This window comes from Mustelus asterias, chromosome 4 (genome assembly GCF_964213995.1).
Source record: "Mustelus asterias chromosome 4, sMusAst1.hap1.1, whole genome shotgun sequence".
Classification (NCBI taxonomy): domain Eukaryota; kingdom Metazoa; phylum Chordata; class Chondrichthyes; order Carcharhiniformes; family Triakidae; genus Mustelus; species Mustelus asterias.
The window spans coordinates 3,517,573-3,542,158 of record NC_135804.1 but is presented as its reverse complement, the minus strand read 5'-3'; the positions used below and the strand labels follow the sequence as shown (position 1 = coordinate 3,542,158).

The 24,586-nt window shown below is 47.4% G+C and overlaps 1 protein-coding gene across 2 annotated transcripts in view; it reads left to right on the top strand.

Moving 5' to 3' along the window:
* The window catches only part of ca7 (carbonic anhydrase VII), a 43,495-nt gene extending 21,783 nt beyond the window's left edge, over positions 1 to 21,712 (top strand). For both annotated transcript variants that reach the window (XM_078212087.1, XM_078212086.1), the window contains 2 exons: positions 4,071 to 4,226; positions 21,587 to 21,712. In XM_078212087.1, coding sequence (XP_078068213.1) covers positions 4,071 to 4,226; positions 21,587 to 21,712 — 282 coding nt within the window. The remainder of the gene's footprint in view (positions 1 to 4,070; positions 4,227 to 21,586) is intronic.
* The last annotated feature ends 2,874 nt before the right edge of the window (positions 21,713 to 24,586 follow it).

Genomic DNA, 24,586 nt, shown 5'->3' with positions numbered 1-24,586 from the left:
GAGGTCATGTTGCAGCTGTACAAAACTCTGGTGCGGCCGCACTTGGAGTATTGTGTACAGTTCTGGTCACCACATTATAGGAAGGATGTGGAAGCATTGGAAAGGGTGCAGAGGAGGTTTACTAGGATGTTGCCTGGTATGGTGGGAAGGTCTTATGAGGAAAGGCTGAGGGACTTGAGGTTGTGTTTGTTAGAGAGAAGAAGGTTAAGAGGTGACTCAATAGAGGCATACAAGCTGATCAGAGGATTAGATAGGGTGGATAGTGAGAGCCTTTTTCCTCAGATGGTGATAGCTAGCACAAGGGGACGTAGCTTTAAATTGAGGGGTGATAGATATAGGACAGATGTCAGAGGTAGGCTCTTCACTCAGAGAGTAGTAAGGGCATGGAATGCCCTGCCTGCAGCAGTGGTGGACTCGCCAACATTAAGGGCATTGAAATGGTCATTGGATAAACATATGGCTGATATTGGAACAGTGTAGGTTAGATGGGCTTGAGATTGGTTTCACTGGTCGGCGCAACATCGAGGGCCGAAGGGCCTGAACTGCACTGTAATGTTCTATGTTCTATAACCTCCCTTCCTGCCTCCCTCACCTCTGCCTGGGTCGCTCCTCAGTTAGAGGGCTTGGATAGGCTCGGATAGGCATAGTACTGGCAGCAACCAGCACTTACCCAGTGGCACTAGTGAGTACAGAAGAGTCGCCAGCCTGTGATTGGCCTTGGTGGCTGTTGGCCGGTGGGGCTTCCACCCCGGGGTCCTGTTCCTGGGCCAAGGCTTGCCGATGGCCCATTAACTGCCTGGTTGGCACTTGGTGCAGTAGGCTTTCTCGAAAAGGGGCTGCAGGGGGCTCTTGCTGGCTCTCCAGGTGGTGGTCATGACCTCCATCACCTCCTCAAGCTTCGACTGGATTTCTCAATATGGGTTTGTAAATAATTTGGGGCTGTAAAGTCCATCCCCTGGAGTACCGCAAGCAGCTCGGGTACCATGTCTTAAGAACGATATCTTGTCTTTGGAGGGCGGGCAGGGTAGAATTAGCAGAATGGTACTCCAAGGATCAAATTAGGAGGAGAGATTGCTTGAACTGGAATTTCGACGGTTAAGTGGGAATTTGATCAAAGTTTTAAGATATTATGGGAAACAAATAGGAGCAGATAGAGAGAAACCATTTCCACTGGCTGGGGACTAAGGAGGACATAGTCTACAAGTAGAGCTAAACCTTTGGGAGTAAAATTAGGAAACACTTATAGAATCATAGACTCCTACAGTGCAGAAGGAGGCCATTTGGCCCATCGAGTCTACACCGACCACAATCCCAACCAGATCCCCATAATCTCATGCATTTACCAAAGCAAGTCCCCCTGACACAAAGGGGCAATTTAGCATGGTCAATCCACCTAACCCACACATCTTTGAACTGTGGGAGGAAACTGGAGCACCCGGAGGAAACCCACGCAGACACGGGGGGAACGTGCAGACTCCACACAGACTGACCCAAGCCGGGAATCGAACCCGGGTCCCTGGCGCTGTGAGGCAGCAGCGCTAACCACTTCTGCACACGTTGTATAAGATTTGGTCTCTTCCAAATTGGCAGTTGATTCTAGTCCAATGGTTTAATGTAAAATCTAAAACTGATGTTTTTGTTTTGTTTTTTAAAGATGTTCAGGGATATGGGAGAAGGGGTGGGGGTGTAAATGGAGTTGAGTCACAGAGCAGCGGTGATCCCACTGAGTAGTGGAACAGGCTCAGGAGGCTGAATGGCCTCCTCTTGGCGATGGGTCATTCAGATTCGAAACGTTGGCTCTATTCTCTCTCCACAGATGCTGTCAGACCTGCTGAGATTTTCCAGCATTTTCTGTTTTTGGATCATCGAATCCCTACAGTGCAGAGGAGGCCATTCAGCCCATTGAGTCTGCACCAACAACAATCTCGCCCATTTTCCAGCATCTGTAGTATTTTGCTATTACCCATATTCTTGGGGAAGGTTTGTGAAAATGCTGGAAGCCGTAAAATTGACCACAGGCGATTGTTGTAAAATCCGCAACAGTGACCTTTTTAGGGAAGGAAAACTGCCATGCTAATCTAGTCTGGGCCTAGATGGTCCTCTAATCCCACATTAACAAGATTGACTCTTGACTGCCCTCTGAAGTGGTTGAACGAGACTGACGTAACAAAACCAGCAACACATTTGATGGCAAAGGAAGATCCGCTGTCAGGGCAACTATGGGATGGATCATAAATTCCAGAAATATATTTTTTATTCATTCATGGGATGTCAGCATTCCTGGCTGGGCCAGCATTTATTGCCCATCCCTAATTGCCCTTGAACTGAGTGGCTTGTTAGGCCATTTCAGAGGGCAGTTGAGAGTCAACCACATTGCTGTGGCTCTGGAGTCCCATGTAGACCAGGTAAGAATGGTAGATTTCCTTCCCTAAAGGGCATTAGTGAACCAGATGGGTTTTTCCGACAATCGGCAATGATATCATGGTCATCAGTAGATTCTTAATTCCAGATATTTTTTATTGAATTCAAATTCCGCCATCTGCTGTGGCAGGATTCGAACCCAGGTCCCCAGCACATTAGCTGATTTTTCTGGATTAATAAGTCCAGCGATAATACCATTCGGCCATCGCCTCCCCATAAAGAATCCTACAGCACTGAAGGAAGCCTTCGTTTCAGCAAGTCTCTTAGTGACCTTGCTAGCGATACTCTCATTCTGCAAACGAATATTCAAAAAAAGACAGTGTTCATTATTGCAGACAAAATTTACAGGGAAGTCCTACAAATATTGAGATAACTGACCAGTTAATCTGTTTCAGCAAGAAATCCTTCCTGCTATTCAAATGTCATGTTGACCACAAGGAGATCACTTCCTCAATTATATTGTGCTGAAGTGTTGGTCTAAATTGTGACTTTCAAACCCATGACTTCTAAGTCAGTGGTAAGAAGACTTGAGCAAGAACTGAACTAAAAAGAAGCAAGATTGAAACTCTCCATTTGTTTCACATTTTGATGCAAGTCCAGCAATCCTTTAGGGAGGTAAATGTTAGGTACCCCTTTATTGCAAGGTGCCTGGAGTACAAGTGGAAGGAAGTCGTGCTACCATTTATGTAGTGCTTTGGTTGGACCACACCCGGAATAAGGTGCACAGCTTGTTAATAGGATACAGGCTGATTGATGAAGCTCAAACCAAGACACAGAGCTTTTCTTTATTGAGAGAACTTATTGACTCGTTCAGTCTCACAGCCCTCTCCCTACTCAACCCAGTGTCCCAGCTATCCACTATTTATACTCTTTTACTTAAAACAATCAAAAATAAATGAGGGGGTGACAGCGTCTGTGGGGAGGGGAGGGGAACTGTAACAAAAAATCAAAACTGCAAAGGAAATTTACAAAATCAAATTGAAATGTCGTTCCTGGTGTTGGAGGGCAAAATTCCTGATTTCTTTGTGTTCAAAGTCAATTAATAACCAGCAACTGTTTCTCTTAACCATAGCAATGTAATTGACGTGACATTAACACAGCTTTGGTCTCCTTCTCTTCTACTAGAGGAGGTGGAGCAATGTTTCATCAGACTGATTCTGGGATGAGAAGGTTGCAGAGTGAGGAGAGTGAGCAAGTTGGGCCCTATATATTCTCTGAAGCTTCGAATAATGGGAGGGTGATATCACTGAAGTATTCTGGAGGGGCATTGTGGGGGCGAGGCTGAGATTGTTTCCTCTGGCTGGAGAATCTAGTAGACAGGAGCTCAGTCTCGGGTCCAGGAGTTAACCATTTAGGATCCAGTTGCAGAGAAATTTCTTCACTCAGAGAATTGTGAATCTTCACTCGATTGGTATATTTATGACTGTGATTGAAAGATTCTTGGATGCTTGAGGGAATCCGGAAAAAGTGGAATGATCATGCTGAATGGTTGACCAGGCTTGAGGGGCCGAATGGCCTCCTTTTATTCCTATCCGTTATGCACAGTTACTGTTAATCTGATAAATGCTGGGATGTATTAACGAGACTGAAACTCTCTGCTACCTGAGGTGACCATTCTTGATATGGAAACTGTGTTACTCTCTTACTAGGAAACAAAGGCCCAGTTTAAGGACTTTGACCCACAATGTCTGCTGCCAAAATGCAGGGATTACTGGACCTACCCAGGCTCTCTGACCACCCCTCCACTCTACGAGAGTGTGACCTGGATTGTCTTCAAGGAACCCATCCTAGTGTCTGAGAAGCAGGTGAGTGACCTCAGGGTTGCCAACCGTCCAGAATTGTCTTCAAGGCTCCAGGTAGTAAAGGTTCCTCGCTGGCCCTGCCCAGCCCTGCCAGCTCTCTGATTCGGACACTCCGTACTGCTTGAGTAGAAATTGCTCCAAATAAATCTTGGAAAGACTGAAAGCATTATCCCTCATTACAGAAAGGAGAGAGATGGTAGGATTGGTCTGTACTTTTTCTACCTCTCAACTGACTATGTTTTCTAAAGAAGTGTTTTAAGCCCTTGCATTCTGTTACTCTTGAGATCAGATGCAAGGCAGGTTTTCTCATAAGTTTAAATTAAAAGAATAAACATTTCTCTAAATACCTGAAATATAAACTGCAACAAACCCACTCCTCTTTCACACAGACACATGAGAAAAGGTAATGACGAAAGAAGAGTTACTATGCACCAATTGAAGAGTCTGAGTAATCACTATTACTTTAGTTATAGAATTCCTCCAGTGCAGAAGGAGGCCATTCAGCCCATCGAGTTTGCACCGACAACAATCCCACCCAGGCCCCTTCCCCGCAACCCCACATATTTACCCTGCTAATCCCCTAGACACTAAGCGGCAATTTAGCTTGGCCAATCAACCTAACCCACACATCTTTGGACTGTGGGAGGAAACCGGAGCACCCGGAGGAAACCCACGCAGACACGGGGAGAATGTGCAAACTCCACACAGACAGTGACCTGGGGCTGGGAATCGAACCTGGGTCCCTGGCGCTGTGAGGCAGCAGTGCTAACCACTGTGCTACCGTGCCGCCCCCTCGGCATAGTTCCTCAGGATGGTCATTGGAAACATTGCCAGCCTGGAAATTCTCTTCTGCTTCTCTGAGGGAAAGGAAGGTTGCTGGTGCTGAATTCGCAATCGTTTACTGCAAGCAATAGCAGGTTTCTGGCTTTTCCTGTTGAATTGTGGCCCAGTCCCTGTAGTTAAAAAGTGTAATTTCGCAGGTATGACAGATTAGCCCCACTTCATTGCCCCTGCTGGATTTTTAAAAGTGGGATTCTCCCTTTTCCTGAGCAAAATAATCCCCTCGGGTCAGACTGACTCACTGGGCTTCACTTGTGAATGAATAAAGTATTATCTCTCCCAAGCCAGTTTCTGTCTGGTGACCACAGTATGAGTGCTTCCATTGCCCAGACATTGGGGAATGAATCTAGGCCAGTTGCACCTCCTTATGATGGTGGTTTACTTTGTTGACACCAAGTCTGTAAACATGTAGACACAGTAACTGTTAACTCCACAAACAATCTGTTACATTCTGAAATCTCTTCAATGGAATATCTCCCGGAAGATCGCGTACATTTTTAACGATTTTCCCAGAGACAAGCCAAGGCGTGGGTTGGTTCCTACCTGTACAGAAAACATGAAAAAGGTCACCTGACTCGGGAGTCCAGCTTGCCAAAGTAACTTGTCCACATTCCATGCTGCCTTTTAAAAGTAAAATTTGATTTATTATTGTCACATGCATTGGTACACTATGAAAAGTATTGTTTCTTGCTATACAGACAAAGCATACCGTTCATAGAGAAGCCAAGGAGAGAGTGCAGAATGTAGTGTTACGATCATAGCTAGGGTGTAAAGGAAGATCAACTTAATGCGAGGTAGGTTCATTCAAAAGTCTGACGGCAGCAGGGAAGAAGCTGTTCTTGAGTCGGTTGGTACGTGTCCTCAGACTTTTGTATCTTTTTCCCAATGGAAGAAGGTGGAAGAGGGAATGTCCGGGGTGCGGGGGGTCCTTAATTATGCCGGCTGCTTTTCCGAGGCAGCGGGAAGTGTAGACAGAGTCAATGGATGGGAGGCTGGTTTGCGTGATGGACTGGGCTACATTCACGACCTTTTGTAGTATCTTGCAGCCATTTTCCTCACATGATTACGGGCAAATGACATGAGTGTAACATCCTGCCACTGACTCAGCCCCTTTGCTACTCTTTCCATTTCTTTAGGGAGCTGCCCCTACCTCACCTCAGCTTAGCTTTTTAAAACTCTGCAGAGTTTTTCTGGAGAGGATGGCAAAATATGATGGTCTCTGGATGGAAGCCAATAATGAGGGATAATGACTTTAAAAGTCTTTGAAAGAGGCTGGGAGAAATGTATTGCAGTGTGGAGGCTTGGCTATACAATAAGAACACAAAAACATAACTAGGAGCAGGAGTAGGCCATCTGGCCCCTCGAGCCCGCTCCGCCATTCAATAAGATCATGGCTGATCTTTTCGTGGACTCAGCTCCACTTACCCGCCCGCTCGCCATAACCCTTAATTCCTTTACTGTTCAAAAATTTATCTATCCTTGCCTTAAAAACATTCAATGAGGTAGCCTCAACTGCTTCACTGGGCAGGGAATTCCACAGATTCACAACCCTTTGGGTGAAGAAGTTCCTCCTCAACTCAGTCCTAAATCTGTTCCCCCTTATTTTGAGGCCATGCCCCCGAGTTCTAGTTTCACCCACCAGTGGAAACAACTTCCCTGCTTCTATCTTACCCATTCCCTTCATAATATTCTATGTTTCTATAAGATCTCCCCTCATTCTTCTGAATTCCAATGAGTATAGCCCCAGTCTACTCAGTCTCTCCCCATAAGCCAACCTTCTCAACTCCGGAATCAACCTAGTGAATCTCCTCTGCGCCCCTTCCAGTGCCAGTATATTCAATAATTGAGGCACGGACCATGGCATCAAAGGGAGATTTACATAAATGTTTGAAGCAGGGAAAGTTATAAGATAGGATTAGTTTCCAATTGCACCATCAAAGAGCTGGCACTGCATCAATGGGCCGAATGATCATCCCCTGCACAGTAAAACACAAACTCTATAATTAATGGAATTCAGCCTTTTCGGTAACCCCAGATCATTTCTATTTTCTTTTCGTGGGATGTGGCTAAAAGCTGTTGCCCATTCCTAATTGCCCTTTGCTTAATTTGCTTGACAAATCTGGAATTTCTTGAGGATGTGACCAGTAGAGTGGACAAGGGTGAACCAGTGGATGTTGTGTATCTGGACTTTCAAAAGGCTTTTGACAAGGTCCCATACAAGAGATTAGTGAGCAAAATGAAAGCTCATGGTATTGGGGGTAACGTATTGATGTGGATAGAGAACTGGTTGGCAGACAGGAAGCAGAGAGTGGGAATAAATGGGTCCTTTTCAGAGTGGCAGGCAGTGACTAGTGGGGTATCGCAGGGTACAGTGCTGGGACCCCAGCTATTCACAATATACATTAATGATTTGGACAAAGGAATTGAATGCAATATCTCCAAATTTGCAGCCGACACTGAGCTGGGTGGCAGTGTGTGCTGTGAGGAGGATGCTAAGAGGCTGCAGGGTGACTCGGACAGGCTGGTTGAGTGGGCAAATACTTGCCAAATGCATAGTGTGGATAAATGTGAGGGTATCCACTTTGGTGGCAGAAACAGGAAGGAAGATTATCTGAATGGTGGCAGTTTAGTAAAAGGGGAAGTGCAACGTGACCTGGGTGTCATGGTGGAACAGTCGCTGAAGGTTGGCAGGCAGGTGCAGCAGGTGGTGAGGAAAGCTAATGGCATGCTGGCCTTCATAGCAAGAGGATTTGAGTATCGGAGTAAGGATGTCTTGCTGCAGTTATACAGGGCCTTGGTGAGGCCACACCTTGAGTATTGTGTGCAGTTTTGGTCTCCTAGTCTGAGGAAGGACATTATTGCTACTGAGGGAGTCCAGCGAAGGTTCACCAGACTGATTCCCGGAATGGCAGGACTGACATATGAAGAGAGACTGGATCGACTGGGCTTGTACTCACTGGAATGCAGAAGAATGAGAAGGGATCTCATAGAAACATATAAAATCCTGACGGGACTGGACAGGCTGGATGTGGGAAGAATGTTCCCGATGTCGGGGGAGTGCAGAACTAGGGGTCACAGTCTAAGAATAAGGGATAAGCCATTCCGGACTGAGATGAGGAAGAACTTCTTCACTCAAGGAAAACCCCAAGGCTTTTTACTCTTATGTGAGGAATAAAAGAATGACCAGGGTGAGGTTAGGGCCGGTCAAGGACAGTAGTGGGAACTTGTGTATGGAGTCAGTAGAGATAGGCGAGGTGATGAATGAATACTTTTCTTCAGTGTTCACCAAGGAGAGGGGCCATGTTTTTGAGGAAGAGAAGGTGTTACAGGCTAATAGGCTGGAGGAAATAGATGTTCGGAGGGAGGATGTCTTGGCAGTTTTGAATAAACTGAAGGTCGATAAGTCCCCTGGGCCTGATGAAATGTATCCTAGGATTCTGTGGGAGGCAAGGGATGAGATTGCAGAGCCTTTGGCGTTGATCTTTGGGTCCTCGCTGTCCACGGGGATGGTGCCAGAGGACTGGAGAATGGCGAATGTTGTTCCTCTGTTTAAGAAAGGGAATAGAAATGACCCTGGTAATTATAGACCGGTTAGTCTTACTTCGGTGGTTGGTAAATTGATGGAAAGGGCCCTTAGGGATGGGATTTACGACCATTTAGAAAGATGCGGATTAATCCGAGATAGTCAGCACGGATTCGTGAAGGGCAAGTCGTGCCTCACAAATTTGATAGAATTTTTTGAGGAGGTAACTAAGTGCGTTGATGAAGGTAGGGCAGTTGATGTCATATACATGGATTTTAGTAAGGCGTTTGACAAGGTCCCCCATGGTCGGCTTATGATGAAAGTGAGGAGGTGTGGGATAGAGGGAAAGTTGGCCGATTGGATAGGTAACTGGCTGTCTGACCGAAGACAGAGGGTGGTGGTCGATGGAAAATTTTCGGATTGGAGGCAGGTTGCTAGCGGTGTGCCGCAGGGATCAGTGCTTGGTCCTCTGCTCTTTGTGATTTTTATTAATGACTTAGAGGAGGGGGCTGAAGGGTGGATCAGTAAATTTGCTGATGACACCAAGATTGGTGGAGTAGTGGATGAGGTGGAGGGCTGTTGTAGGCTGCAAAGAGACATAGATAGGATGCAAAGCTGTGCTGAAAAATGGCAAATGGAGTTTAACCCTGATAAATGTGAGGTGATTCATTTTGGTAGGACTAATTTAAATGTGGATTACAGGGTCAAAGGTAGGGTTCTGAAGACTGTGGAGGAACAGAGAGATCTTGGGGTCCATATCCACAGATCTCTAAAGGTTGCCAGTCAAGTGGATAGAGCTGTGAAGAAGGCCTATAGTGTGTTAGCTTTTATTAACAGGGGGTTGGAGTTTAAGAGCCGTGGGGTTATGCTGCAACTGTACAGGACCTTGGTGAGACCACATTTGGAATATTGTGTGCAGTTCTGGTCACCTCACTATAAGAAGGATGTGGAAGCGCTGGAAAGAGTGCAGAGGAGATTTACCAGGATGCTGCCTGGTTTGGAGGGTAGGTCATATGAGGAAAGGTTGAGGGAGCTAGGGCTGTTCTCTCTGGAGCGGAGGAGGCTGAGGGGAGACTTAATAGAGGTGTATAAAATGATGAAGGGGATAGATGGAGTGAACGTTCAAAGACTATTTCCTCGGGTGGATGGAGCTATTACAAGGGGGCATAACTATAGGGTTCGTGGTGGGAGATACAGGACGGATATCAGAGGTAGGTTCTTTACGCAGAGAGTGGTTGGGGTGTGGAATGGACTGCCTGCAGTGATAGTGGAGTCAGACACTTTAGAAACATTTAAGCGGTTATTGGATAGGCACATAGAGCACACCAGGATGATAGGGAGTGGGAGAGCTTGATCTTGGTTTCAGATAAAGCTCGGCACAACATCGTGGGCCGAAGGGCCTGTTCTGTGCTGTACTGTTCTATGTTCTATGTTCAGAGAGTTGTGAACCTGTGGAATTCTCTCCCACAGAAAGCTGTTGGGGTCAGTTTGTTAGATATGTTCAAGAGGGAGCTGGACGTGGTCCTTGTGGCTAAAGAGATCGAGGTATGGAGAGAAAGTGAGAGTGGGATACTGAGAGTGCATGATCAGCTATGATCATATTGAATGATGGTGCAGGCTCGAAGGGCTGAATGGCCTCCTCCTGCACCTATTTTCTATGTTTCTAAGTCTAAGTTTGAACTGAGCAGGTTGCTGGAGGCCATTTCAGAGAACAGTAAGTGTCAACCACATCGCTGTGGCCCTGGAGTCACATGTAGGCCAGACTGGGTAACGATGGCAGATTTCCTTCCCTAAAGGACGTTAGTGAACCAGATAGGTTTTTACATCAATTGTTGATAGATTCATGGGAAAGAATTCTCCAGTCATCCGGCTGGATCTTCCAGTCCCACCAAAGGTAACCTCTCACAGTGTTGGGTAGCAAGCCATGCAAAGCCCACTGACTTGAGCTGGATTGGAAGATCCAACCGGTGACCAATAGCCCGCCACGGAAACTCCCACCATGCGGGGGGAGCTGGGGGCTAATCACTGAGAACATATTTCAATTCCAGATTTATTAATTGAATTTAAATTCCACCAGCTGCCGTGGTGGGATTTGAACCCGTGTCCCCAGAGCATTAGCCTGGGCCTCAGGATTACTAGTCTAGTGACATTATCACTGCACCACCACATTCCCCCAATATCTCACTCGTGGCTTTTCCTGTGAGATTGATCAGGGACTGTTTCGAATGGACCTTTGTGATATTGGCTGTTTATTGAGTGTGTTAAAAATCAATTAGTCTAATCATTAGGTAAAGATTAATTGCTTCAAGAATTATAATGATATGGTTAATGCCAGAGAAACTGAAGGCCACAAAGTCTAAATATAAAATAAAGTCAAAGTTTATTTATTAGTATCACAAGTAGGCTTACATTAACACTGCAATGAAGTTACTGTGAAATTCCCCTAGTTGCCACACTCTGGTGCCTGTTTGGGTACATTGAGGGAGAATTTAGCACGGCCAATGCACCCTAACCAGCAAGTCTTTCAAATTGTGGGAGGAAACTGGAGCTCCCGGAGGAAACCCATGCGGACACGGGGAGAACGTGCAGACTCCACACAGACAGTGACCCAAGCTGGGAATTGAACCTGGGTCCCTGGCGCTGTGAGGCAGCAGTGCTCGCCACTGTGCCACCGTGCCACCCCAAATACCATTATACCATTAATTAAACTCTGCCATTAAAGCTCAAGAAAGTTGGACAGTTTTCTCCTTCCGGTGTCTTTCCTTTCCCACTATCTAACTTCCCTCTTGCTCACTCTTCCTCTCTTACTCGTTCCCCACATTCTCTCTCTCTCTGTCACACACGTGTGTGTGTGTCTGTGTGTGTGTGTGTGTCTGTGTGTGTGTGTGTGTCTGTGTGTGTGTGTGTGTCTGTGTGTGTGTGTGTGTCTGTGTGTGTGTGTCTGTGTGTGTGTGTCTGTGTGTGTGTGTCTGTGTGTGTGTGTCTGTGTGTGTGTGTCTGTCTGTGTGTCTGTCTGTGTGTCTGTCTGTGTGTCTGTCTGTGTGTCTGTCTGTGTGTCTGTGTGTGTGTCTGTCTGTGTGTGTCTGTCTGTGTGTGTGTCTGTCTGTGTGTGTGTCTGTCTGTGTGTGTGTCTGTCTGTGTGTGTGTCTGTCTGTGTGTGTGTCTGTCTGTGTGTGTGTCTGTCTGTGTGTGTGTCTGTCTGTGTGTGTGTCTGTCTGTGTGTGTGTCTGTCTGTGTGTGTGTCTGTCTGTGTGTGTGTCTGTCTGTGTGTCTGTCTGTCTGTGTGTCTGTGTCTGTGTGTGTGTCTGTGTGTGTGTGTGTCTGTCTGTCTGTCTGTCTGTCTGTCTGTCTCACTGTCTGTCTCACTGTCTGTCTCACTGTCTGTCTCACTGTCTGTCTCACTGTCTGTCTCACTGTCTGTCTCACTGTCTGTCTCACTGTCTCCCGCTCCCCTCTGTCCAGCACTAACGTGCTGAGTTGAGAATGGCTGGAAGCATTACCACTGACAAAGGGTTAAACTGATTGAGGTGCTGGTGATGAGTATTGCCTCAGTGTGTAGGAGATGAGCTGTTTCCCTTTCACCTCCTCTCGGTTGCAGAGTAGAGCAGCTGTTCATGAGAAAGCTCAGGCCTGCAGCAGCGTCATTGTGTCTGCCCTGGTTCTGTGTCACTCTGGTGACTCAGAGCTCTGTACGATGGCAGTCTGGCACCACTCTGACACGCTGCTCTGCTGTGTCTTTCCATCCCTGTTAACCTGCTCCTGCAGATTGCCATCCACTCAACACAAAATAGACTTTACACGCGCACACGTTCCTTGGCCTGATTAGTTTGTTGCTTGTGTTTATATTCCACATGAACCTCCTCCCACTCTAACCCCATCTCTCTCAGACTCTCAGAATTGTTACAGCACAGAAGGAGGCTACTCTGCCCATTGTGTCTGTGCTGGCTCTCCAAAGGGGCAATGCCACTCCCCCGCCTTCTCCCAGTAACTCTGCACATTCTTCCTTTTCAGAAAATAATCCAATTCCCTTTTGAAAGCCTCAATTGGACTTGTCTCCACCACACTCTCAGACAGTGCATTCCAGATCCTAACCACTCGCTGTGTGAATCTGTCTCCACCACACTCTCAGACAGTGCATTCCAGATCCTAACCACTCGCTGTGTGAATCTGTCTCCACCACACTCTCAGACAGTGCATTCCAGATCCTAACCACTCGCTGTGTGAATCTGTCTCCACCACACTCTCAGACAGTGCATTCCAGATCCTAACCACTCGCTGTGTGAATCTGTCTCCACCACACACTCAGACAGTGCATTCCAGATCCTAACTGCTCGCTGTGTGAATCTGTCTCCACCACACTCTCAGACAGTGCATTCCAGATCCTAACTGCTCGCTGTGTGAATCTGTCTCCACCACACACTCAGACAGTGCATTCCAGATCCTAACCACTCGCTGTGTGAATCTGTCTCCACCACACTCTCAGGCAGTGCATTCCAGATCCTAACCACTCACTGTGTGAATCTGTCTCCACCGCGCACTCAGGCAGTACATTCCAGATCCTAACCACTCGTGGTGTGAAAAAAAGTTTCCTTTTAAATCTCTGCCCTCTCATTGTGCTCTCTCTATTCTGTTCTTTCCCACACAAACATCAAACCTTCTGTTACACCCATCAGTTCCCTCATTACAACAGTGACTACACTTGCTAAAAAATGCAAAAGGAAATTCAGGAGAAACTTTACACAGAGATTGTGGAGATCACTGTTACAAGGAATGGTTGAGGGTAAATTCGAGGGGGAAAGCAGTGGCGTAGTGATATTGTCGCTTGAATAGTAATTCAAAGAGCCAGGGCAAGATCTAGGGATCTGGGTTTGAATCCCCCCAGGGCAGGGTGGTGAAATTTAATAAAAATCTGGAATTAAGAATCGACTGATGACCATGAAACCATTGTCGATTGTTGGAAAAACACATCTGGTTATTAATGTCTCTCTAGGGAAGGAAATCTGCCGTCCTTACCTGGTCTGACCTACATGTGACTCCAGAGCCAAAGCAATGTGGTTGATTCTCAAATGCCCTCTGAAATGGAGGTTAATTGGAAATAGGCAATAAATGCTGGCCTTACTAGTGACGCCTCCTCCTCGTAAATGAAATTAAAAAGCTCTGTAAACACTGAGGGAGAAAGGAACAGAAGGATATGTTGATGGGGTGAGATGAGTGTGAGGAACTGGACCAAGTGGCCGGTGCTGTGAACACAAAGGGAGATAGCAGCGACTGATGAAGCTCACGCCCCCACCAAATAACTGCTTGAATGTCAATTAGAGCCTAGACCTTTATGAAAAGGAGAGGGGGACAAACTTTTATTCAAGAAGTGAATGTTGGGGGGCTGCCCTTTTCTTGGGCAATCTTTGACTTTGCATTGCCTGCTGTGACTTATTCCTAGGGTTGCCGACTCTGGTTGTGCATATTCCTGAAAGTTTTATCCCGTGACCTTCCATCTCCAACATTCCCACCCCACATTCCCATCATTGGTTTCCTGGCATGTCAATCTTCCTGACCACCTGCCTTCCTGGAACTGATCCATCTTCACCGATTGACAGTCAAAGATCATCCAATCAAACGGTGGCTTTCCCCCATCTCCAATAGCTGTTTTAACGAATACACAAATTGTTGACGGGAAATTTAAAACAAAAACACTTTCCATGTCCCCGTGACTTTCCTCTTCGATTTTGCTGTGGCAGAGCCGGTGGGAATTTCCAGAACAATCCTGGAGGTGTTGCCGACAATGTCCGTCTAATGTGTTTGTATTGTTCATGGTCTGTTTAGTTAATTTTGTTCCTTTATTGCTTAGAATCATAGAATCCTACAGTGCAGAAGGAGGCCATTCGGCCCATCGAGTCTGCACTGACCTCAATCCCACCCAGGCCCTATCCCCATAACCCCTGACACTAAGGGGCAATTTAGCACGGCCAATTCACCTAACGCGCACATCTTTGGACTGTGGGGGGAAACCGGAGCACCCGGAGGAAACCCACGCAGACACGGGGAGAACGTGCAGACTCCACACAGACAGTGACCCAAGCCGGGAATCGAACCCGGGTCCCTGGCGCTGTGAGGCAGCAGTGCTAACCACTGTGCCACCTGTTTGGTGGGCTGTGGCTGCTGCTGTCAAAGCCAGCAATTGCCCATCCCTAATTACCCTTGAACTCGGCTAAGGACAGTTAAAAATCAACCATGTTGATCAGATTAACCATGATCAAGTTGGAGGGGGCCAAATGGCCTACTCCTAATTTGTATGTTTTTTGCTGTGGGTCTGGAGTCACATATAGGCCAGGCCAGGTAACCATGGCAGATTTCCTTACCGTTAGTGAACCCGATATGTTTTACAACACAAAGAGAGCTTATATTCCAGATTTTATTCATCAAATTTGAATCCCACCAGCTGCCTTTTTTTTTCATACATGGGCATCATTGGCTGTCCAGCATTTATTGCCCATCCCTAGTTGCCTGAGGGCAGTTGAGAGTCAACCACATTGCTGTGGCTCTGGAGTCACATGTAGGCCAGACCTGGTAAGGACGGCAGATTTCCTTCCCTAAAGGACATTAGTGAACCAGATGGGTTTTTCCGACAATCGACAATGGTTTCATGGTCATCAGTAGATTCTTAATTCCAGACATTTTTTATTGAATTCAAATTCCACCATCTGCCGTGGCGGGATTGGAATCCAGTCCCCAGAACATTAGTTGAGTTTCTGGATTAATAGTTTAGCGGTAATACCACTAGGCTATTGCCTCCCCTGTCTTGATGGGATTTGAACCCATGTCCCCAGAGTATTAGCCTGGGCCTCTGGAAGTCTACCCCAGTGACATTGCCATCACATCCCCCGATATGGTACAGTTGTTTCGCAATCTGCACATCTTAAACAGGGAAGCTTGTGAGTGGACAATGCAATGTATTCTGGGTGACTGCGCATCCATATAGATGCCCGTCTGAGTGGGAGCACTGGCTAACACCGGCCTCCTGGTAATTGATGCTACAGGAAAGTAGGAATTGCACCATTCCATACAGGACCGGGCTGTGCCAGAAGCTCGGATCTGTAACTCTGATTTCTGGAAGCTGGTGATGGGCTGAAGGATCTGTCCAGATTTTTGAGTGGAGAATGGTCGTGATGGAGAGGTTAATACAGACAGTCCCTGGATTTAACTTTTCAGCGAGTTTAGAATATAAACAATAAAAAAAAACCCACCAGTCCATCAGGCTGATTTTGTACACCTCCGTGCTGGAGTGTGGGAGTGTTAGGAGTGGGGAGTGGGCCAAAGTGAGTCATCACTTGAATCCACAGCGAGTGGCATAAGTGATGAATGCGGTGGTGTAGATGGGACTAATCATCCAACGACTGTCAATTTAAAACCCACCAGGGCAGTTTGAGAATTTAAATCTGGAATTTAAAACTCAGGTATGGTATCAGTGAGAGTAACTGAGATTGGGAGCTTTGAATTGGTGAGCATGGTGGGGACTTATGCCACGTGGGTAGATAAATGGGGTGTGATGCAGGAGAACAGGTGGGTGTGTGTGTGCAGGTGGCGATGAGAGAGATGCCGGTGTGTCTGAGATGTGTGTTTCTTCCTGCTGCTCAGTGCTGTACATCAGGCTTGTAAATTAGTTCCACTTCAAGTTGACCCTGGCATTTGGCCAGCGCAGTGCTTGTAAACTTCACTCTGAATTAAGTTATCCAAGTGTCAGACGTGGAGATGGAGAAATAACACAGCACCTGAGCTTGCTTCTTCGGACTTCAATCAGCAAATTAGTATTTTACCTCCTCCTGCCCACCACAGCCCCTCACTGGAGATTATGCCTGGCTAATTAAAGGATTACTTTAATTGGTCTTGTCAACTGTGGCTCTATAGGTAGCAACGCTCACTTGAGTTGAGAGCTCATGGTTGAAGTCTCAATTCCAGAGGTTTAGTGAAAGTTGAAAAGATCTGATCGGAGTGATGGTGTCTCCAACAATGTAGCACAACCTCAGTACTGTACTGATACTGTTGGTCCGGATTCTGTGCAAGAGTCTCTGGAGTGAAGGAGGTGCTAAAAGTCTTCAAACACATCCAGGTAGATAAATCCCCAGGGCTTGATGAAGTTTATCCCAGGAGGTTGTGGGAGGCTAGGGTGGAAATTGCGGGTCCCCTAGCAGATATTTGAATCATCGACAGCCAGAGGTGAGGTGCCTGAAGACTGAAGGATGGCAAATGATGTGCCTTTGTTTAAGAAGGGGTGCAGGGAAAAGCCTGGGAACTACAGGCCGGTGAGCTTAACATCTGTAGTGGGTAAGTTGTGAGAAGGTATTCTGAGAGACAGGATCTCCAGGCATTTGGAGACGCAAGGACTGATTAGGGATAGTTAGCATGTCTCACAAATTTGATTGAGTCTTTTGAAGGGGTAACCAAGAAGGTAGATGAGGGCAGTGCAGTCGATGTTGTCTACAGGACTTTAGCAAGGCCTTTGACAAGGTACCGCATGGTAGGTTGTTACATAAGGTTAAATCTCACAGGATTCAGGGTGAGGTAGCCAAATGGATACAAAATTGGCTTGAAGATGGAGGGTGGTTGTAGAGGGTTGTTTTTCAAACTGGAGGCCTGTGACCAGCGGTGTGTCTCAGGGATCAGTGCTGGGACCACTGTTACTTGTCATTTATATTAATGATTTGGATGAGAATTTAGGAGCCATGGTTAGTAAGTTTGCAGATGACACTAAGATTGGCAGCGTAGTGGACAATGAAGAAGGTTATCTCGGATTGCAACGGGATCTTGATATATTGGGCCAGTGGGCTGACGAATGGCGGATGGAGTTCAATTTAAATAAATGTGAGGTGATGCATTTTGGTAGACCGAACCAGGGCAGGACTTACTCAGTTAATGGTAGGGTGTTGGGAAGAGTTATATGGCAAAGAGATCTAGGGGTACATGTTCATAGCTCCTTGAAAGTGGAGTCCTGTGTGGACAGGGTGGTGAAAAAGGCATTCGGCATGCTTAGTTTCGGTGGTCAGAACGTTGAATACAGGAGTTGGGATGTCTTGTTGAAGTTGTACAAGACGTTGGTAAGACCACACTTGGAATACTGTGTACAGTTCTGGTCACTGTTGTGCCTGCCACACAGTCTGTTTAAACCCTTATACAGTGGACGAAGAATTGAGAGTAGACTTCTTGTTAGTACACTAATATTAATTACCCACACAATTATTAATTACCCACACAATCATTAATTGCCACACAATCAATACTAAGTTATCTTACAGAATACTAAAGTTCAAGTCCAATACTAGACATTGACTTAACTTTTGCGTGCCTGGCAACTACCCAGGCAGCTATTGGTCCTGTGCTTGGTCCTCTGCTCTTTGTGATTTTTATTAATGACTTAGAGGAGGGGGCTGAAGGGCGGATCAGTAAATTTGCTGATGACACCAAGATTGGTGGAGTAGTGGATGAGGTGGAGGGCTGTTGTAGGCTGCAAAGAGACATAGATAGGATGCAAAGCTGAGCTGAAAAATGGCAAATGGAGTTTAACCCTGATAAATGTGAGGTGATTCATTTTGGTAGGACTAATTTAAATGTGGATTACAGGGTCAAAGGTAGGGTTCTAAAGACTGTGGAGGAACAGAGAGATCTTGGGGTCCATATCCACAGATCTCTAAAGGTTGCCACTCAAGTGGATAGAGCTGTGAAGAAGGCCTATAGTGTGTTAGCTTTTATTAACAGGGGGTTGGAGTTTAAGAGCCATGGGGTTATGCTGCAACTGTACAGGACCTTGGTGAGACCACATTTGGAATATTGTGTGCAGTTCTGGTCACCTCACTATAAGAAGGATGTGGAAGCGCTGGAAAGAGTGCAGAGGAGATTTACCAGGATGCTGCCTGGTTTGGAGGGTAGGTCTTATGAGGAAAGGTTGAGGGAGCTAGGGCTGTTCTCTCTGGAGCGGAGGAGGCTGAGGGGAGACTTAATAGAGGTTTATAAAATGATGAAGGGGATAGATCGAGTGAACGTTCAAAGACTATTTCCTCGGGTGGATGGAGCTATTACAAGGGGGCATATCTATAGGGTTCGTGGTGGGAGATATAGGAAGGATATCAGAGGTAGGTTCTTTACGCAGAGAGTGGTTGGGGTGTGGAATGGACTGCCTGCAGTGATAGTGGAGTCAGACACTTTAGGAACATTTAAGCGGTTATTGGATAGGCACATGGAGCACACCAGGATGATAGGGAGTGGGATAGCTTGATCTTGGTTTCAGATAAAGCTCGGCACAACATCGTGGGCCGAAGGGCCTGTTCTGTGCTGTACTGTTCTATGTTCTATCTGTGTGTTGTTCTCCGTAATCCTCTGCGTAGTCTGGTCCTTTGGTCTGGTCTGACACTCTGGCTCTGGTCTTCCTTCCTTCTTTGGTGTGGTGGCTCTCCTTGTGCTGGTCGTTGCTGGCGATGGCCACCGTTGTTGTCGTTCGTTCGTTGGGAGAGAGAGAGATTCTTCTGTTGCGCAGCACCCTTTATACCTCGTTTGTTCCGTGCTCTTTTTGGCTATTACCAATCAACCGATTGATCACCCTGATCGATAAAGTCCAATCAGGTGCTGCCACCCCGATCTCTGGGTGTGTCCCCAATGGCCATGTCTGTAGGTGCTGAAGGCGTGTAGGTCACACACCTCCCTCCCAAATAAGGGGTTAAGGCGCCCCTGTGTCTGGTAAACATACCGGTTTGACCAGAAAGTGCCCTTTGTCCTGGAGATGGACCACATCCTGTATATTCCAACGTCACAGCTGCAGCCTGTTTGTTTCAGTGCTTGTCCAATTATCCCAGCATGCTCTTGCAAACCACCATCTTAACTGGCCTGTTTGGCCACTCCACCCTATTATAGAAAGGATATTATTAAACTAGAAAGAGTGCAGAAAAGATTTACTAAGGGAAAAACAAGAACAAAGAAAATTACAGCACAGGAACAGGCCCTTCGGCCCTCCAAGCCTGCACCGACCATGCTGCCTGACTGAACTAAAACCCCCTGCCCTTCCGGAGACCATATCCCTCTATTCCCATCCTATTCATGTATTTGTCCAGACACCCCTTAAAAGTCACTACCGTATCCGTTTCCACTACCTCCCCCGGCAACGGGTTCCAGGCACCCACTACTCTCTCTGTAAAGAATCTGCCTCGTACATCTCCTTTAAACCTTGCCCCTCGTAACTTAAACTATGCCCTCTAGTAATTGACTCTTCCACTCTGTCCATGCCTCTCATAATCTTGTAAACTTCTATCAGGTCGCCCCTCAACCTCCGTTGTTCCAGTGAGAACAAACCAAGTTTCTCCAACCTCTCCTCATAGCTAATGCCCTCGATACTAGGCAACATCCTCCTAAATCTTTTCTGTACCCTCTCCAAAGCCTCCACGTCCTTCTGGTAGTGTGGCGACCAGAATTGAACACTATATTCCAAGTGCGATGAAGGCAAGCATGCCGTATGCCTTCTTGACTACCTTCTCCATCTGCATTGCCACTTTCAGTGACCTGTGTACCTGTACATCCAGATCCTGTTGCCTATCAATACTCTTGAGGGTTCTGCCATTTACTGTATATTTCCTATCCGTATTAGACCTTCTAAAATGCATTACCTCACATTTGTCCGGATTAAACTCCATCTGCCATCTCTCCGCCCAAGTCTCCAACTGACCTATATCCTCTGATGGTCCTCATCGCTATCCGCAAATCCACCAACCTTTGTGTCATCTGCGAACTTACTAATCAAACCAGTTACATTTTCCTCCAAATAATATATATATATATATTACAAACAGCAAAGGTCCCAGATCCCTGAGGAACACCACTTGCCACAGCCCTCCATTCAGAAACGCACCCTTCCACTGCTACCCTCTGTCTTCTTTGACCGAGCCAGTTTTGTATCCACCTTGCCAGCTCACCTCTGATCCCATGCAACTTCACCTTCTGCACCAGTCTGCCATGAGGGACCTTGTCAAAAGCCTTACTGAAGTCCAGGTAGACAACATCCACTGCCCTACCCTTATGAATCATCCTCGTTACTTCCTCTCAAAACTCGATCAAATTCGTGAGACACGACCTCCCCTTCACAAAACCATGTTGCCTCTCACTAATATGTCCACTTATTTCCAAGTGGGAATAAATCCTGTCTCGAAAAACCCTCTCCAATAATTTCCCTACCACTGATGTAAGGCTCACCGGCCTGTAATTACCTGGATTATTCTTGCTACCCTTCTTAAACAAAGGAACAACATTGGCTATTCACCAATGATACTACTGGAACTTGATGGTTTGAGTTATAAGGAGGCTGGATAGACTGGGACTTTTTTTTCTGGGGCTAAGGGGTGGTCTGATAGAAGTCTATAAAATAATGAGGGACATAGATCAGCTAGATAGTCAATATCTTCTCCCAAAGGTAGGGGAGTCTAAAACTAGAGGGCATAGGTTTAAGGGGAGAGATTCGAAAGAGTCCAGAAGGGCAATTTTTTCACAGAGGGTGGTGAGTGTCTGGAATAAGCTGCCAGAGGTGGTAGTAGAGGTGGGTACAATTTTGTCTTTTAAAAAGCACTTAGACAGTTACATGGATAAGATGGGTATAGAGGGATATGGGCCATATGCAGGCAATTGGGATTAGCTTAGTGGTCTTTAAAAAAAAAAGGGTGGCATGGACAAGTTGGGCCGAAGGGCCTGTTTCCATGCTGTAAACCTCTATGACTTTGAGTGAGACGTAAACCCCTTTGTTGTAATAGTAACAGGAGGAGATCATTTGGCCCTTCAAACCTGTTCTGCCATTTAGTGAGTTCATGGCTGCCCTGTATCTGAAATCTATCCACTGGCCTTGGCTCCATATCCCTCCCTGTCTAGTAAAAGTCTATCACAGCTTTAAAATGATAATTAAACTAACATGTATTGCCCTCTGTGGAAGAGAGTCCATTTACCACTCTGAGTGAAAATATAAACTTCTTCTCTGCAGATGGATAAGTTCCGAATGCTCCTGTTCTCGGGAGAGGAAGACTCGGAGAAGCAGCCAATGGTGGATAATTTCCGGCCTCCTCAGCCCCTCAAAGGAAGAACAGTCTTCGCTTCCTTCCAATTGTAGCTCTCACCAACCCTGCACCAACTCCTTATCCAAACTGAAGGTAACATACCTGCAGGGGATAGAACACAGCAAACTGGGAACAAGATGGACCGAATGGGACACTGGCCAGTTGACTTGTCATTCCTACATAACCAAATCCCTCCTCATCTTCCCTCGGGTATAAGATCTTGACGGTCTCTGTTAGGCGTGGCATCAGATGGTGATTCTATTCTGTACCATCTTCCCCACTGCCCTTAAGTTAATTTCTCGATATTCTGCACTAATTAATTCACATGTGCGAAGGCTTCTGTTCTTTGGTGTGAATTGTCACTTCGAGCTGTTTTGGGATTAACATTAAAATCTGGGCTTGGTTTAAAATCTCACACACACTTACACACACCCACACACACACACTTACCCACCCACCTCCACACCCACAATCACCCACCCACACCCACACTCACCCACCCACCCCCACACCCACACTCACCCACCCACCCCCACACCCACACTCACCCACCCACCCCCACACCCACACTCACCCACCCACCTCCACACCCACACTCACCCACCCACCTCCACACCCACACTCACCCACCCACCTCCACACCCACACTCACCCACCCACCTCCACACCCACACTCACCCACCCACCTCCACACCCACACTCACCCACCCACCTCCACACCCACACTCACCCACCCACCTCCACACCCACACTCACCCACCCACCCCCACACCCACACTCACCCACCCACCCCCACACCCACACTCACCCACCCACCCCCACACCCACACTCACCCACCCACCCCCACACCCACACTCACCCACCCACCCCCACACTCACCCACCCACCCCCACCCCCACCCCCACACTCACCCACCCACCCCCACACCCACACTCACCCACCCACCCCCACACCCACACTCACCCACCCACCCCCACACCCACACTCACCCACCCACCCCCACACCCACACTCACCCACCCACCCCCACACCCACACTCACCCACCCACCCCCACACCCACACTCACCCACCCACCCCCACACCCACCCACCCACCCACCCCCACACCCACCCACCCACCCCCACACCCACACTCACCCACCCACCTCCACACCCACACTCACCCACCCACCTCCACACCCACACTCACCCACCCACCTCCACACCCACACTCACCCACCCACCTCCACACCCACACTCACCCACCCACCTCCACACCCACACTCACCCACCCACCTCCACACCCACACTCACCCACCCACCTCCACACCCACACTCACCCACCCACCTCCACACCCACACTCACCCACCCACCTCCACACCCACACTCACCCACCCACCTCCACACCCACACTCACCCACCCACCTCCACACCCACACTCACCCACCCACCTCCACACCCACACTCACCCACCCACCTCCACACCCACACTCACCCACCCACCTCCACACCCACACTCACCCACCCACCTCCACACCCACACTCACCCACCCACCTCCACACCCACACTCACCCACCCACCCCCACACCCACACCCACCCACCCACCCCCACACCCACACCCACACTCACCCACCCACCCCCACACTCACCCACCCACCCCCACACCCACCCCCACACTCACCCACCCACCCCCACACCCACCCCCACACTCACCCACCCCCACACTCACCCACCCACCTCCACATTCACCCACCCACCTCCACACCCACACACCCACCTCCACACCCACACTCATCCACCCACCTCCACACCCACACTCATCTGCGCGCGCGCACACACCTGCCCATCCACACACTCGAACAGTGATTATCTCCTAATTGTATGTCCAATTTTCCATTTTCCCCTTTCTGTGCAGGGTAATCAAGCCCAGGTGAGATTTGAAACGTGGTGATTCTCTAGTTAAAGTCTTGCGATCAGCAGATCATTGTCAATCCAGTCAGCTCCCCTGTGTCAATGGATTATTGACACCATGAAGACAAGGGTGGTTGTTTAATCTTGGGATGATGGTTGTTGCTGTTATCAATTGAAAGGACATTATCCAATCAAGGGTAGGGACACCTGGAGGTCAAGGGTCTTAGTGTATCAAAGTTGCAGGTTGAATCCAGCCTTGTCTTCAGAGTGTTGGAACCTAGATTGGGGTTATTTGCATTACATATCAATTCCAATTTCTATCCACTCTTAAAATACTTCCTGCAGAAAAGTGAAAGGCAAGGGAAAAGGGCACGCAATAGAATCTATACTGTTCCCACAGTGTGTTAACCCAGTAGAATCTATACTGTTCCCACACTGTGTTAACCCAGTAGAATCTATACTGTTACCACACTGTGTTAACCCAGTAGAATCTATACTGTTCCCACACTGTGTTAACCCAGTAGAATCTATACTGTTCCCACACTGTGTTAACCCAATAGAATCTATACTGTTCCCACAGTGTGTTAACCCAGTAGAATCTATACTGTTCCCACACTGTGTTAACCCAGTAGAATCTATACTGTTCCCACACTGTGTTAACTCCATTATTGTAATTACACAGCTCATCCATGAGGTTTTTCCACAAATGCTTTCCCAAAAAAGAAATATTCTGATTCACAGCTTCAATCTCAGTGGGGAGGTTTCAGGCCAATCCACATCCAACAGAGCTTTGACAAAGGGTCATCTGGACTCGAAACGTCAGCTCTTTTCTCTCCTCACAGATGCTGCCAGACCTGCTGAGATTTTCCAGCATTTTCTCTTTTTTGGTTCCACATCCAACAGCCTGATCTGAAAACTCTGCTCACATTTTGACACCTGTGACAAATTTCACCCCAGCAACTGAAACAATCAGCAACATTCTTAAATACAAAACAGCCCATTACATTCTTTAAAAAAAGGTCAATTCGCCGTA